The 16,447-nt window shown below is 49.9% G+C and overlaps 1 protein-coding gene across 4 annotated transcripts in view; it reads right to left on the minus strand.

Annotated features, from left to right (window-relative positions):
- Nucleotides 1–2,045: 2,045 nt before the first annotated feature.
- The window catches only part of SEMA4D (semaphorin 4D), a 106,618-nt gene continuing 92,216 nt past the window's right edge, over nucleotides 2,046–16,447 (minus strand). The window contains exons 19-21 of one of the 4 annotated variants that reach the window (XM_053662626.1): nucleotides 8,245–8,454; nucleotides 3,654–3,751; nucleotides 2,046–2,950 (exon numbers count right to left, since the gene is read on the minus strand). In XM_053662626.1, the coding sequence (XP_053518601.1) occupies nucleotides 2,945–2,950; nucleotides 3,654–3,751; nucleotides 8,245–8,454 (314 nt within the window). In that variant the 3' untranslated portion in view covers nucleotides 2,046–2,944. Of the gene's footprint in view, nucleotides 2,956–3,653; nucleotides 3,752–8,244; nucleotides 8,455–16,447 lie in introns of those variants that run through there. The other 3 variants (XM_037164746.2, XM_053662627.1, XM_037164748.2) reach the window with 3 other exon arrangements.

The raw sequence follows: 16,447 nt of genomic DNA on the forward strand, positions 1-16,447 counted from the left end.
ACTGTAGAGCTCACTGTATCCAGTGGGTGACTACTACCTTCAGTGTGCCTGGGAGGAAGGAGATTGGCAGCAAAGGGGTGATGAAAATACTTCCTCTAGACTGCTGATGGTTCCAGGACTATGCATTTGTTGAAATTCATCTTACTATACTTTATTATATATAAATTATAAATTATACCTTAATAAATCTGACACATTAAAAAAAGAATAAAATCTTGCCATTTGCAACATGGATGGACCTAGAGGGTATTATGATAAGTGAAATAAATCATACAGAGAAAGGCACATACCATATTATTTCATTTATATGTGGAATCTAAAAAGCAAAGTGAATAAACCAAAAAAACTCATAGATACAGAGAACAAATTGATGGTTGCCAGGTGGGTTGGGGGATGGGCAGCAAAGGGGAGGAGGATTAAGAAATACAAATTGCCTGCCCTGGCTGGTGTAGCTCAGTGGATTGAGCACGGGCCTGTGAAACAAAGGGTCACCGGTTCAATTCCCAGTCAGGGCACATGCCTGGGTTGCAGGCCAGGTCCCCAGTAGGGGACACATGAGAGGCAACCACACATTGATGTTTCTCTCCCATTCTTTCTCCTTCCCTTCCCCTCTCTCTAAAAATAAATATATAAAATATTTTTAAAAAAGAAATACAAATCGCCAGTTACAAAAAACAGTCACAGGGATGTAAAGTACAGCATAGGGAATATAGTCAATAATACTGTAATAACTGGGTATGTGCCAGGTGGGTATTAGACACATTGAGGTGATCGCTTTGTAAGGTATATAAATGTCTAATCACTATGTTGTACACCTGAAATTAATATGATACTATATATTAACTGTAATTGAAAAATAAAGTTAAAAAATTAAATAGACAAAATGATCTTTTCTTAATTTATCGATTATGCTATTACTGTTGTCCCATTTCCCCCTTTCATTCCCCTCCACCCTGTACACCCTCTCTCTCCCACATTTCCCCCCCTTTAGTTCATGTCCATGTGTTACAAGTTCTTTAGCTTCTACATTTCCCATACTATTCTTGCCCTCCTCCCCCTGTCTATTTTCTATCTACCATCTATGCTACTTATTTTCTGTACCTTTTCCCCCCTCTATCTTCCTCCCACTCCCCTATTGCTAACCCTCCATGTGATCTCCATGTCTGTGGTTCTGTTCCTGTTCTAGTTGTTTGCTCAGTTTGTTTTTGTTTTAGGTGTGGTTGTTAGTAATTGTGAGTTTGCTGTCATTTTACTCAAAATGATCTTTAAAAAAATCATTGAAAATATTTCTGCTGGTCATGCAGGTCCTCTATTCAGAGCCCTGAGGTCTCTGGTCATGGCATTTGTTCAGCTAAGCCAGGGCGAAGGAAACCGAAGCAGAGAAGTGGGCTTCCACATCATATTGCTTTTATATGTGATTTAATGCCTCATTGCCCTGGCTGAAATGTCATTTTCCTCACAGAGGCCACCACTGTAGACAGTGGCTCAGTGACCAACAGTGCTGAAGGATGCAGATGGCATTGGGCTTCCCAAGTACAGACTTCACTGTCCACCTTTACACCTTTATTTTTCTGAGCATGCAAAGAATCCAAATTCATCCTCAACGGACATTTCCCAACAGCACATGCCTGTGACAACTGGAAATGTTGCATTGTTTTGCTGAGCATGAAAGTCCCAAACCTGAGAGCAGTTCACTCAGCATCCATAGTGGCTGGATATCCCACTCAAAAACCAAGTGAAAGTTGATGGGTATCTTTAAAAAATCTACTTCATGGTGCGTGATGTCAGTGAGCTGGATCACTGTCCTCTGGCATAATGGGTGGGCATCTGGGCGGGAGGGTGGAGGGGGTGAAGGGTCAGTCAGGGTGAATCTAACCCTAAAGGGAGCCATCCCCAGGAATTCTTTTTCACAGTGGATCCTGGAAGTAACTGGCAAGAAGTGTGTGCTGCTCTCTTAAGAAGGCTACTAGAAAACTCACTAGTCTCAGGACAAGTCTGCACACAGGCTATGGTCAGGAGGCTGAAGAGACATCCATTTGCTAAGGTTAGAAGAGAAGTTCAGCTTTATTTTTGACAGAGGTTTTGGATTTATGATAGGCTGCTATGCCATTAAGAATGGTCATTCCACAAATCATGTGTCCGTGTGGTTATAGGTTCGGCTGCATGGGGCCTGGGCCCTCATCTTCACAGACATGTGGTGGGGGCTCTGGAGATGGAGCTTTCATAACTAGACTCAGAAGCAGGTGTAACAGTCCTCTCCGCAGATCAACCCACTGTGAAGAAAACAACATGGCACCAGGAGATGCCTCAGAGAAGCTGGATGCCCATGGCCGATGCTGCAAGTGGACAGTGTACACTCAGATCTTTACAGTCCAATACTAAGATTAGTGAGGATGAACACAAAGACCTCAGATCTGTGGCAGCTCCCATTATGGGCCTAAGGGTCACTCAAGGTCAAGGTAGTTTTTTTGTTTGGAGTCTTGCCTTCCCTCCACTATAGTTCATCTCAGTGAAGGTGGGGACAAGAGGCAGGCTCCATTTGCAGCAGTGAAACCTATAGGAGGGGCCTGTGCTGACACCATCAGTTGTTCTGGGCAGTTACTCTAATCACATATGAGTGAGTGATCTGTAGAGGATAACAGCAGTGCTTCTGGGAAGGAGCCGTCATGCACACTGTTGTCTGAACCAGTCTGTTTGCAGCCCATGAACCGTCCTGGTTTCCTACTTCTGCCAGACAGACCTCCTGTCACTTGTAAGCACCTAATTTACAAACAAGTTCCAGCTACTATCCTATAGGTCCAGTTGGGGCTCTTTGCCCTCCTTTGCTCTCAGCCCCAAGGCTGCATCTGAGCAGGCATGTGACAGTTCCCTTTTGGGCCTCTCCAGGGGGTGTGGCAGGTGGCATTGGTCATCACTGTCTCCTGGTGGCTACAAGGTATCCTTGTTACAGCTTTCCTGAAAGAACAATATGTTTAAATTCTTGGCAGGACAGTGGGCCTCTCCTCCTCTTACCCGCTTTCCCCACAGACTGTCTCAGGTTCAAGCAAAGGCCTCAAGTCCCCTGTCCTGCGTGCTCTCTCTTGGGTCTAGAAGGGGGCCCTGTGGGAAGGCTAGGCTTGGAGCAAGAGTCACAAGCAGCCTGCTGGCCGCAAGAAGGGACTTGTGCAGCCCTTTCACCCAGGACACTAAGATCTCAGGTTTGAACTGTCACAGCTGACCACTCTTCCCCATGATAATCTTGTTCTCTGGCCTTGAGGTGGTGGCCAAGAAGAGAGCCCAGGGCTGGATGTCTCTACCTCCTTGGGGACTGCCTGGGAATGCCTGTTCTGTTGCCTCTGTGCTAGGATGGGGCATGCTTCTTGCCCATGTGCCTGCAACCTCTGGGGTTCCCCCAGCTGACACCCAGCCAAGTGCTGAGGCCACAAGCAACTGCTCTCACCAGCACCCTATGTCCCACCTGCTCCAGGTTTCCTGCTCTGTCTGGGAGGTGGGAATATTCATGTGGGCACAGCTACCAGAAACAGCTGACCCTGCCCTTTACACCCACATCTTTCCTGTCTTTTCTGACTTCAGTCTGCTGTGAGGGCCCACCCACTGGGAGAATGGGCCCCAAGCAATCCCCTCAGAGGGGCAGCTGCCCTTGGGCCACATACCCAAACCTTCCTCCAGCTCTGCATCATGTGGTCATGCTCCCCAACCATGGCCCTCCAGGCAGCAAGCTCTCTGGTCCACTTCTCCTGCTGGGTCACCTCTGCAAGACAGAAGTGGGGCTTAAGGTCTCAGTTCTGTAGGCCTTTTCGGCACCTTGGTTGCTCACCATGGGGTAGGTGCCAGCGAGTGGTAGTTGACCATTCCCCTGCAAAGGCCCCACTGCTGGGCTGAGCCTGAAGCCAGGTGGTGGTGTGTAAGGGATTTACCCCCGAGGGCCTCGTCGTCTTGGATGTGGGGACTACAGCCAGTTATTCCCCACCACTGCCCTTCTCCAGGCTACCAGCTCTGGTGGCAGTTGCTCCCCAGAGTATGCTGGCCCTGTCCTCCACATCTCACCGGCACTTTCTGCCCAGGCAAGAGAGGGGCTAACCTCTCAAACCTCTTGGAGTTATGCAGAGACCCTGGGCCTCGGGTGGGCAGGGCTGAGGCTCAGAAATCAGCTTGTGGCCTCCCAGTAGGCCAGCAGACACTGTGCATTCTGGGAACATTACATCACCTGTTACTGGATCCTCATAGCCTGCCAAGTGTTTGATCCTGGATTATGAAAACAAGTTACAGGGATGTCTGATGGCACAACCCTGAGCCAGTTTTTCCTTACAAACACAAAAAATGAGCTGTGTTGTTGGTTTGGACAAAAAATAGTGCATGCCAGTAGTTTCAGAAAAGGGGGTACAAGAACCTGTTCCCCTCAGACAAGAAGCAGAGCTCACATCCTGAGCAGACCTGAGAGCCTGCCTGCAGCCTGTGGTCATTTACTGCAGGGCCCTGCAGGAACCCCGACACAGCACATCCTAAACTCACCCTGCTCCCATACCTTCAGTAAGGTCTGGGTGAGATAAGAAAATGCTGAGGTGTCTTCACTGTGGTTATGTCTGCTATCTGTAGAGTGATTTACCCAAGCAAGTTCCATCATCAAAGTCAGATTCTACTCAGTACTGGCTGAGAGTGGGGTGACCTTGGGCAAGTCACTTAATTTTCATCATCTGCCAACTGTGGATAACAGTTCGTACCTCATAGGACAACTAACTGACTTAGATGAGGTAAAACACAAATGGGCCCTGGCTGGTGTGGCTCAGTGGACTGAGTGCCAGCCTGTGAACCAAAGGGTTGCCTGTTCAATTCCCTGTCAGGGAACATGCCTAGGTTGCAGGACAGGGCCCCAGTAGGGAGCATGTGAGAGGCAGCCACACACTGATGTTTCTCTCCCTCTCTCCCTCCCTTCCCCTCTCTCTAAAAATAAATAAAGTCTTTAAAAAACACACATCAATGGGCTTCAGCTACCTAACTACTGACAGCACTGCTCACCTAACTCCTGGATAAGACGTCACAGTTCACAGCACATTTACACGATTTTTCTATTTTACCCTGACAGCAACAGGCAGGACATTTTACAGAAATGAAAAGACCAGAGGTTCAGGACGGGAGTAAATTTCTACAATGATTTTTTCTGCCTCTACAACCCTAGTTAAAATGACAAAAAAGAGAATCACTTAAATATCTATCTAAACACACACACATACTTTTGAAAACTGAAGAGCAGAGGAAACAGCAAAAGCATGGTAGCTGAAGCATAGAGGGGTCCCTGGAAACTGCTGGCTTAAGGAAGCTGAATCCCAGGCTGAATGGGGAGACCAAGGAGCAACTTCACAGAATGGCCTGGAACCTGGCCATTGCTGCAAAGGTGCTAACAAGCAGCCCTCTTCAAAAGCTGTTTAGAAGCAGAATCATGTCCCCAAGGGTCCTTCCCACTCCGCCAAGCCAGGGAAGTTCCCTCCCTTGCTCCACAAGAAACTGGTCCACCTTAGAGGGCACAGGACAGGGGGGCTTGGGCACGTTCTGAGGGTGGGGCTTACACCGAAAGCAGAGAGGTTCATTGGTTTCCATACTAAATGACAAGGCCCTGGCCTCCTGCCTAAGTTAAGTCCCCAATGACATCCCAACAGATATCCTGGAGGGCCTGTTGCTCCAGGTGTGGGCTGCAACCAGATGCCCCCAGAGGACTACAGCACATGGGAAAGTGAAGAGGTACTGTAATAGGGTGCAGCCAAGAGGGGGGCCCCAAATAGGGATTTGGAATGGGGTCCAGAACTCAAGGTGTCCAGGAAATACTAGAAAAATATATAGGATGTCCTCACCTCTCCCCCACCACAGGTTTGAGTTGGGGGAAGGGACATGGAGCAGGATCATGCAGAGCTATTTTGTACAACCACGGCTTTGCAGCTAACCCCTGGCATGGTCATTTAACATATCTATAACCTTTAACTGGTTGCGTAGATATGTTAAATAGCTGTGGCCATGCTTTGAGCCAGAAGGATGGGAGTGACTTCCACCCAAGATGTATCTGGGGGCAGCTCCCCCTGGTTACAGTGCCTGCATGAGAGCTTGGAGACGATTGGCTCCATGCCATGGGACCACACCTGCCCAGACTCACTATAGCAGCCCAGTAGGCTGAGAGGTTATGGGAGTCCTGGCAGGTGTAACTGATTGTAGCAGGGGTCGGAAATGGGGCTGCAGAGGAAGATTAGCACGAGGATTTAAACCCAGACTCAGCAGCCATGCAAAGAGGGAACCACATGGCTTTGGCAGAGTGGGGACCCCCACAGCTTTGGTGAGACAGAAACATGCCACTTTGGCAGAGTGGGGACCCCTGCAGCTTTGGCAAGAGTGAGGACCACATGGCTTTGGGGTGCTCCCTTTTGCCACATGGCTTAGGAAGCAGGAGAGACTTTGCCTAGAAGAAAAGGGGTGAAAGGACTCTTGCTGGTGGGCCATGAGAAGGTGCCACAGGGCTTTGGATTAGCTGGAGATTATGGCGGTGACACAGCTGATGGTGCCAGGAGCCTGAATCACGGGCTTCTTCTTTTCCTGAGATACGGTACCCAGGACTAGAGCAGAGGGAGAAGGACCATGTGCGCCTGTGGGTATCCTAACAGACTTTAATATTTTAGTGAAGACACTGGGTCACTACTTTAAGTCTGAATAGCTTTAAATAAACATTTGCTTTCCTTTTCACAAATCTCAGGCATTGAGAGACATCTTTCTTCTGGTGGTGGGAGTAGTGAACCTAGTGGGGGATCCTTTCGGTAATAGTATATTGTACCCATCCACCCCCCCAGCCCTGTTCTGTAACAGTACTAGGCGGACTGGTTTCTCTGATACTGGTGCACACAGGAATCATCTAGAGAACTTTGATTCAGCAGATTTGGAGCCAGACCTGATACTCTGCATTTTTAACCAGTTTTCCATGAGCTCCCAGATAATGCTAATGCTGCCAGCACCCAGACCACACCTTGGGTAGAAAGGGCTTCGGCAGGAGGGATCTTTGTGTCTCTCTTTTAAATGTAAACAGACAAGGGCCAGGAGACTTCTGAGGGAAAGACAGACAAAACAAGCAGAAAAGGAAACTTGGAGGGAGAAGAAAACAATAAATCAATCCATATCCTCAAAGAGTAAAGCAAGAATACTATATCCATGAAACGAACAGAATTTAATGAGAACAGAATACAAAGTTCTTACTAATAAAAATGTGATAGTGAGATGAAAGCTCAGTACAGGTGTGCACGATAAAGTTAAGAAAAGCCATCAGAAGTAGAGGGAAAATAGGGAGAGATGACAGATAACAAAGAGATGATGGATGGGCAGTGGGCCAGCCCAAGTGGGCCAGCATCTCAGAAAGTATTTTCAGAGAGATAACAAAATGAAGTGAAGAACAGTGAGCAAACGTTCAAGAAAACCTCCAAGAACTGAAGGGCAGGGACTTCTACATGTAATGGGCTCTCCAGGAATAAAAACCTGAACTTGCATGGTGCTAAAAATGACAGTAGTCATATACAGTTATAGGTAAGGTTTGGGAGCCAGAGGTTCCCCCGACCTTGGCTCCGTGGAGCAAGCCTTCGGACACAGAGGTAATGACTTTGGGCCAGAATTGTTCCCCCAGCCAAACTCTCATCTGAAGTGTGAAGACAGAGGAGAAACACTGACTTCCCAGATGCCCCATCTGAGGTGGGCTGGAAGACAAACTTCACAGAAAAATGAAAGTGTGCCTGGGACACAAGACACACAGTCCAAAGTCCGAGAAACAGACCCTCCAGCCTCCAGACATTAGCCAAGGGAGGCACTGGGCCCCTCTTGCGGAAGTTTGGGAGGCTGAGGAGAGGACAGGACACCAGTTAAGTCTGTGCTGATCAGGGACTTAAGACAACTGCAGAGTCTGGTGTAAAATTAAGAACTCAGAACTAAACAGATGGAGCTCAACACAGTGGTACCTACGTGGGAAACAAAAGCACAGGAGGTCCATCGTAACAGACCCACGGGGCTCAGCCATCCCAATAATGTCACACACTTCAGGAGGATGGGAGACAAATATCTGTGGCCTGGGGAGGCAGGCTGAAGATGAACTTTCATCTTTCTTAGTGACAGACAGACTGAAATATCACCCCACAAGCCTGCTGTTGGAGACACAGAGTAAACAGTGAGAAATCCTGGCCTAGGAGAGAGCTGTAGCAGGGTCGGGATGAGGGGGGCACCACTTACCATGGTTCATCACGGTGACCTGCACTTGGGAGGTCTGGCTCCCCGCTGATGAAAGGATGGAGCAGCGGTACTCGGTGCTCTCACGGATGGTGTCCCGCAGCCAGCTGAGCACATAGGCCCTGCCATCTGGAAGCATGTGGGTCTGCACGGGGACACATGTCTCCAGTTTGTGCCCATTCTTCTCCCAGACAAAGCGAACATCCGCAGGACCTGGAGGCACACAGGCCAGCTCCACCCTGTGTCCCAGGACCCCACAGGGACCCACAGAAACTACCCTGGTGCAGGGGAAGGGGCTGGGAGCCACTCAGATTGGAGATTTCTGTTGTCCCAGCTGCACTTGAAGTGACAGGACAGCATTCAGCTCTGTCTCTGGCCCACCTCTGGAAGAGACCCCAGGGCAGTGCCTGCTGTGGTCTCTAGGGACCCCAGAAGAAATAGACAGACATGCTCAGTGCTCACACTGCCTCGTGTGCCTGTTCCTTAGCCTCCCTCAGATGTGTTTCTCAAAATGTGTCTGCATGTTGTGATCCCTGAACACATGCTCAGGCCATCAGGGGCTGCACCTACTTCTTCTTTCTCAATAAGCTGTGCACCCAATACAGTGCCCGGTGGCAGTGCTCTGGGGGCAGGGGTCTGTTCTGGGCTGGTGCTCTTGGCCTGGGCACTTCAATCCCCCTCTTCCACCATTACCCAGTCCTGATGCCACCACCTTCAGCCAAAGCTTCTGCCTCCTCAGAGCCACACCTATTATCCCCACCAAACAAGCGGCCAGAGCTCCTGCCCTTTGTGGGGGCCTGGCTGGGCCTTGAGAAGCAAGTGGGTGTGACTGTCCCCAAGAGCTCCTGAGTAGGCCAGGGGACAGGCACCAGAGCACTGAGAAGGGCAGAGGGTCCATCCCATGTAAATAAAGACATAGAGGAAAATGGAGAATGGGTCCCCCCACCTTTCTTCCATCCCCGGTCAGGGCTCAGCTCTGCTTAGCCAGCTGTGGGCCAGGAATGCAGCATAGGCACCCAGGCTTCCCCCCACTGGGACCAGGGACCAGCTTCCAGCCTAGTACTAAGGGGAGAGAAGGGTGGGCCGTGAAGAGCAGTGCATGAAGAGACAGAAGCAAGATAAAGGCAAGACCTGGCTTCTGGTCCCAGCACTGGCAGCATCCTGTTGGGGCCGCCTCCTTATCTACAGAGCAGCTGGGTGAGCCTGTGGGTTTTAGGCTTCAGCCCTGGGCTAGGGGCTGTGCCAAGACAGGCCCAACTTCCCTCCTTACTGAAGGACGAACGAGCAGGACACCTCCACTGTGGTCTGTACACACAATGGCCTCCATCAGGGTCTGCTGAAGAAAGGAGTGAGCACCACCCAGCTCCTGCTGGGGTGTGTGCAGACCCACTAAGTTAGGACAGCCACAAAACCCAGGCCAGGCCCAGATGGGCAGAGCAGCCTGGTGTACCCCAGAAGCCCAGGCCAGTCATAGCTCACTGAGAGCAGTGATAGAGGCCAAACTCCCTCCAGGCACGCTGACCCTTCTGCTGCCCCTCACTTCTATTTGCACTGGGCAGGCACCCCACCAGCACGGACTAGGGGACACCCGCCAGCCCTCTTGCCCAGGAACCCGGCTCCCTGACAATTGTCCCTTAGTCTGTGTGGACCCTGCCCACTGCAGGTGGGCCAGAGCTGACCCACCAGATCATCACACCACCTGAGACTCAGTTTTTAAAGGCCAAATCCTCCCTAGATGCCCACCAATCTAGGAAGGATGAAATAAAACGTGCCTTTGTGGAAGACAGTCAGCAGCAGAAAGAACTACATCTGCCTTCCTGTGGCTGGAGTCCACAGAGCAGAGAAAACATATCATGGAGCAGAGTGATTAACAAACCAGCAGACAGCAACAGACGTTTGGGCGTGTGTGCATGTGGGAGTACATTCATGGCCAGACTCAGGGGGAAGAGGAGGTGGAGGAGGCCCTGAACACCACCCGAGGAGGGGGAGGTACTGGGCAGACATTTGGTATGTCTTTTAGAAAAGGGGAGAGACTTTTACTTTAACAAAGATTACTTTCCGTGGATCCTTAGCATCATCAGGTCCCTGCACGGCACCTCTTAAGCCCTGTGCAGTCCCTTCATCAGCCTTCCACCATGGGAAGGGTCTGCAAAGAAACTTCCTCCCCAGGGAAGGTCAGATCCTTGAACCACACAGTCCTGAGAATAATTCCTGAGTCCATGATCGGACCCCACGCAGGAATACTGATGCTGTGTCTGTGAGTGAGAAGCTGGGACATGTCCAACAGGGGTCCCATCAATGACATGACAGCTACTGCGTTGTCATTCACTAGGAATCATGTTTAAGAAAAAGATTTAGCAACACAGAAAAAAACTAACATTATGGGTACACGTGTGAAGACACATATATATTCAGAGAAAAAAGGCCTAAAAATGGCCAGAATGCTAGTGGTGACTACCTTTCAGTAGTTTAATTTTAGGTCATTTAAATTTTGCTCTTATACTTTCCTGGAGTTTCCAAATTCATTATAACAAACAGTACTTTTATAATAAAAACAAAATGCTACCTTGAAAAAAAGAAATGTGCCATAGACCCTGAAGGAGTTTCTGAAAGTTGTTCAAAAGTGCTTTGCACAGCAGCCCACTGGCTGTCCTGGTCTAGTGGACAAGCCTTGCCGGGTTTATTCCCTTGTTTTTATTTTCTTACTCTGCCACCATAACTTTTTGTAGTTTTGTGCTCTGCCCATAGATAACATATAGGTACACAGGCACATGTGAACATAGACAGTTATCTTCCTCTGCACATAGGCACGTTCAGGTCTACATACACCTGTATCTGCAACCATAATTGCACAATGTACTTCATGACACAACACCCTGTTTGGACCCTGGCTGCTGGACATCTCAGTGGACTCTCTCACTTTAAAAACTGATTCTTGTGAGGCATTATAATCAAGAGCAACACTTTGCTTTGACCAGACACTGTGGTCATTTTAAAAAAGGCTCAGTCTCCTTCCTCATCCCCTGGTACTGCCTGCTAATGACACCCCCTGGCCTGGGGCCCCCAAGATGGGTCACAGTAGCTTCTGGAAGGTTCTCGCTACCAATGCTGGGATGAGGAACCTGGGTGGCCTGAGCTAAGGACTGACTCATCACTCCAACCACATGGGCCGAGACCTTTCAGGGGCAAAATTCCCCAGAAACCACAGCTCCTGGGACATAAACAGTATGAAAAACACCACGTGCACCTGTCATGAGGATGTTCTTAATCACCATTAAATATTCTTTAAATGTGTATTTAACCACAGTAAAACAAAAATGTTAAAGAAGTACTTACGTTCCACTTATTCTTTAAAACAAACAAACAAAAAAAACCAATCCAACTCATTCTGAATGCAGAGGAAATTAGAGAGAGGGAGAGTGAAAGTTAAAACTGGTCAGCGGGGTCACCACACTGCGACAGCAGTGGAGACCCAGGCAGCCCAAACCTACCCATCCCACAGGAGCTCGCCCCACGGAAACTCAGCATGCGGGGCCTGTCCCCGTGGCCACCAGGGACTGGCTTCTGTGGGCAGGGGCTGGTGGGAGCCTCCGTTCCCAGCATTCACCTCAGGGTCCATGCCTTCCTGCCCCACCACGGCCCATGTCATATAAGGAGGCCACTGATGTGGAGCTCATTCTACTTTTTAAAAAAAAGATTTTTAAAATTTATTCTCAGGGATGGGAAGGGAGGGAGAGAGGGGAACATCACTGTGTGGTGGCCTCTGGTACACCCTCTACTGGGGACCTGGCCTGCAACACAGGCATGTGTCCTGACTGGAAATTGAACCAGTGATCTTTTGGTTCTCAGGCTGGCACTCAATCCATTGAGCCACATCAGCCAGGGCTAATTCTGCTTTTTGACAAAACCAGAAACCCTGACACGGGTGGCTTCTCCCCGAGTAGTGAGGCCAACCCGTCCTGGAATTGGGAGCTTGAGAGCCCAAATGGAGGGGATGTGATGGGGTCCACCCCAAGTACTTGGGCCACATCCCTGCCAGGTGACCCCTGGCTGTCAATGCAGCTCCACACAGGAAAGCCTCCTCCAGGTGCCCCATGCATGTGGTCCACCCCAATCCCAGGGCCATCTGCCACTGAGTTAGCCTACCACCCATTCTCATGCCCAGGGTCCTACCAGCAACTAGAAGCCTGGGAGTACCTCTGGGGGGACATTCTCAAAGCACCCAAAGGCTGCATGCACCAGACACTCATGCCAGACTCCCAGGACTGTGCATTGCCCTGCAGGTCCTAGAGTCCACAAAGGCACAGAAGTCAGGCAGACCCAGCTGGGAAGGGGAAAGGTGCTCTGCCATGTCTCCACCACCCAATTCCTTTGCCTGTCCTCTTCAGTGTGTCTCATGTGCTAGACTGTACCTGGCAAAGATGTTTTACAGACAATGTTGGGGAGGCAGGAGGAGGTGCCTACATTGTCCCTTAGCTTCATGGAGGGTCCCCTTCTGTGAATGAAACCCCTGCACACAGGAGACTCAGAGGAACTACAGGACGGCACTACTCTGTTGTGAAGGCATATGGATTATCATACAACAGAGAAGAGACTTAGCTTCTGGAAAAACCACCTCATCAAACATGCTAAGCATTGAGACTCCAACAAGGTGACGATGGGTCACCTTGCCCCAATGTGGAGAGATGACCATTTCTGGCAAATGACCAACTCATGAGTCAACTACCCCCCACAGCTCATCCTTGGCCTTTCAGGAAGCCCAACACACACACTCGCACCAGCTGTCCCTGCAAGAGCTTGGGCACTAGGACCCTCCTGAGATCCAGGCCTCCTTTTGCTGCCCCTCTGACCCCAGGGGCTAATAGGGCTCTGAGTGCTGACATTGCAGTTAATACATAAAAGGCCACTCAAACCTGAATATCCATATGTTACCTAAGGTATAGGAGGTCCATTCTTAGCTTTAAAAATGACATTGTTCTAGCTATGACTTAGAAGGACAGCCATATCAAGGATGGGCACAAGGCCCACAGGGTAGAGAATGATTCCACCTTTGTTAAAAAATTATACAGATCTAGTTCTGTTGTCTGTAGACCTGCATGTGCAAGTGCATGGTTTGCATATGCATGGATATGGACACATCACTATTCACTGCTACCACTTCTCTGTCCACCTTTATAACAAAGCTACATGTGCTTATGTGTAGGCAGTAAGGTTATTTCATTGCTTGTCTGTGCAATTCTAATTTTGCCACAAGGAGCACAGATTTTTCACTTCAGAAAAAGTGAAACAACTGCATGCTTACTTATTTCTTCAGTTCAGAACCCCCTTTTCTTTCCTTTTCAGTATTCCCCTAACTCTGCATAGTGCATGTAGATCCCTTCCAGATGGAAGACAGCAGTTTAGACGACCACTCCAGAACCCAGAATTCTTGCCATGTTCAGGCCTCAGACCTTGAGTGGAGGCATGGCCACAGCACAATGTGCAGGGTGCTTTGAACCAAAAAAGCACACACACACAATTGTACACATACACATCAGTATGTGTGTACATGCACACACACCTACACATGCAAATGCATATATAGGCATGCACATGCAAACATGCACACATATACACTCATTACACTGAGAAGGCCAGAAGACACAGGGAAGATGATGATCAGAGTCACTGAGCTTTGAGGCTGTGGCCACCTTCAGAAACCAACCTCACCTTAGCTGTGCCAGAGCCTGAGCCCCTGTGTGATGATTTGATAAACTGAGCTCTGTGGTGACTTCACAAAAGTCACCTGGAAAGGGAGGAACCTTGGCTGTAGAGGCATCAACCAACACTTGTGTAGACCATGACTTGAACAGTGATTTGGCCTTTAGTCCACACCTTCCAGGACTCAGGGGTTGGGGTGGCCAGAGACACTGCCACGTTAACCATCTACTTGAGCAACCACATTGCACAGTGAACCAGCACTGGCTTGTGCACTAGGTTTAGGGGCAAGGGGAAACACATGCTTAGATTGGATGTGTCACTGGAGTCACCCGATGCCTATGGCTGTGGCAGAACAGGCCCAGGAAGAGGCTCTGTGTGGGGCCTCAGAGGGTCCCACTCATCTGCTTCATCCTTCAATAGCAGATTGGTTTTAGGAGCAGCAGGTTGAGGAGTGGGTGTTTGAAGGCCCATCAGTGAGGACCCTGAGGGCCATTGCCTGGTTCTTGCCTGCTGAAAAGAGCAGAGATGGGTCTTTCTAGAGCGTGGAGTAGGAGCAGGGCTTCAGGGTTGTCAGAGGCCACATGAGGATTCGGGGTGGTCTGGGATGAGGCCTCGCCTCCCCCAGCGCTGTCTGGTGCACTCACTTCTCCCTCACATGCTGCCAAAGAGGATCTGTTCTTGGGGGAGCCACAGGCACCACCCTATCTCCAGAAGGTTCCAAAAGATCCCAGGTTGGGGTGTGGTGTGTATATTTGTGTGTGTAGTTTGCATGGTATGTGTGGAGTATGTGCCATGTATTGTGTTGTATGTGTGCTGTATGTGGTGTGCATGATGTGCATGGGGGTGTATGTGATATGTGCAGTGTGGAGTGTGTATGTGTTTGTGTGTGGTTTATGAGGTGTGTATATGGGGTGTGTGTGTGGTATGTGTAGTGTGTGGCATGTGTGCAGTGTGTGTGTGTGTGAGGTGTTCAGTTTGCAGACCTCAGCCCGTTGGGGGCAAATGAAGAACCTTGGACCCCTTGGGGTAGCCTTGACCCTGAATACGACCTAAAGAGCACCCCCTCCTGGATGGCTCACAACAGGCTCTCTAGACAGGCCAATCCATCCCAGGCCACTCCACTGTCTCAGGTTGTGGCCTCCGTGGAACTAGGGAAGGTCCAAGGTGGGGCAAACAACTCTGGAAAGAAACAGTAAACCTATGAGCAGGAGGGCAGTGGAGGGCTGGGGCCCTCAGTTTCCCTGGTCCAGCCACCTTGAGCACCTACTCCTCCTGCTGTTCTAGATCAGCGGTGCTGAGGGGCCTGCCCTCTTGGCTCCTCACTTCCCTCTGTCCACTTTACCTGCTTGGGCTGCAAGGCCACCAGTGCTCCTCTAGGACCCACCATACAGGCAGGTACAGAAAATGGGCAGGCTTCTTGAAGCCCCTCAGCAGCGAGTGCAGTGAAGGCATGGCCATGTGGTGAGGCGAAGACTGCTCTGACTCCTCACTGCTCCTGCCCAACAGCTGCAGGAGGCCACCTGCAGTGCATGTACTATGTTTTGAGGACCCTTCCCTCCCTTTGGCCCCAGGCCTTCCATCATCTTTGTAACTAAAGCCCTGCACTAAACTCCCCATGTCTGAAATACCCAGAGTAGCTTCTTCTTCTGATCCAGCTGTGATATCTGTTTTCCCAGGTCCCAGTCTTCACCCCTTCCCCACCCCAGAGGCTGTGTGCATGCACACACCCACAGAACAGGTAACACATACCTGAGAGCTCACATGTAAAAGCACATGGCTCCCCACCACAGGGCTTGCCTGCATCCATCCTCTGCCAGGTAGTAGGAACCCAGCACCGTTTTCCCCACTTTCCCCCTGAAGAGAAGGGTGCTGGTATGCCTGGAGAGGCCAGGCCCAGGGGCTGGAGCAGTCCCTGGGTGCTGCTCCAAGGGAATCACTGGTGTAGGAGCAGTAGCCAGGTGGCCTAGCCCGGAGCAGAGGCCTGGGCCATGTGGACCTGTCCTTGAGGTCTGGCTTTACCACCTCCCATCCTTAGGCAACTTCCCCTGCCCACCATCCATGGCCTGTGCAGAGCCACCAGTGGGAGCCACCAGTGGCCACATTGTGCTGGTTCACAGCAGAGGACGATTAGAGGCCAGTGAGCTTACTCGCCAGGGAGATGAACAGCAGCTTGACATTCTTAGCTTCTCATAGTTTAAAACCTCAAAAAACTAAACAAAACAGGATTTGCTTTTTTCCTTATTAAGTTCATTCCTCTTCTCAGTACAGGACAGGGCTTCCAGGCCTGTAGTGTCTTGTTTTCTCTTTATGGCTACTTAGATGCCCTCACACAGGTTCCAAAGATGGGTGTGCCTGATGTCCTATCCCAGTACTATCCAATGAATGCCTCCCAGGTCCGAGGGGCATCTACTACACCTATGGTCTTTTCTGCATTTAAATAACACCAAACAAGTTGTTAAAGCAATTCCTATTCTGGAGGTTAGTTTTTGAAATATCCAAAATCCTC

Source organism: Artibeus jamaicensis, unplaced genomic scaffold, assembly GCF_021234435.1.
Source record: "Artibeus jamaicensis isolate MK-2021 breed Jamaican fruit bat unplaced genomic scaffold, CSHL_Jam_final contig_264, whole genome shotgun sequence".
In the NCBI taxonomy this organism is placed as follows: Eukaryota; Metazoa; Chordata; class Mammalia; order Chiroptera; family Phyllostomidae; genus Artibeus; species Artibeus jamaicensis.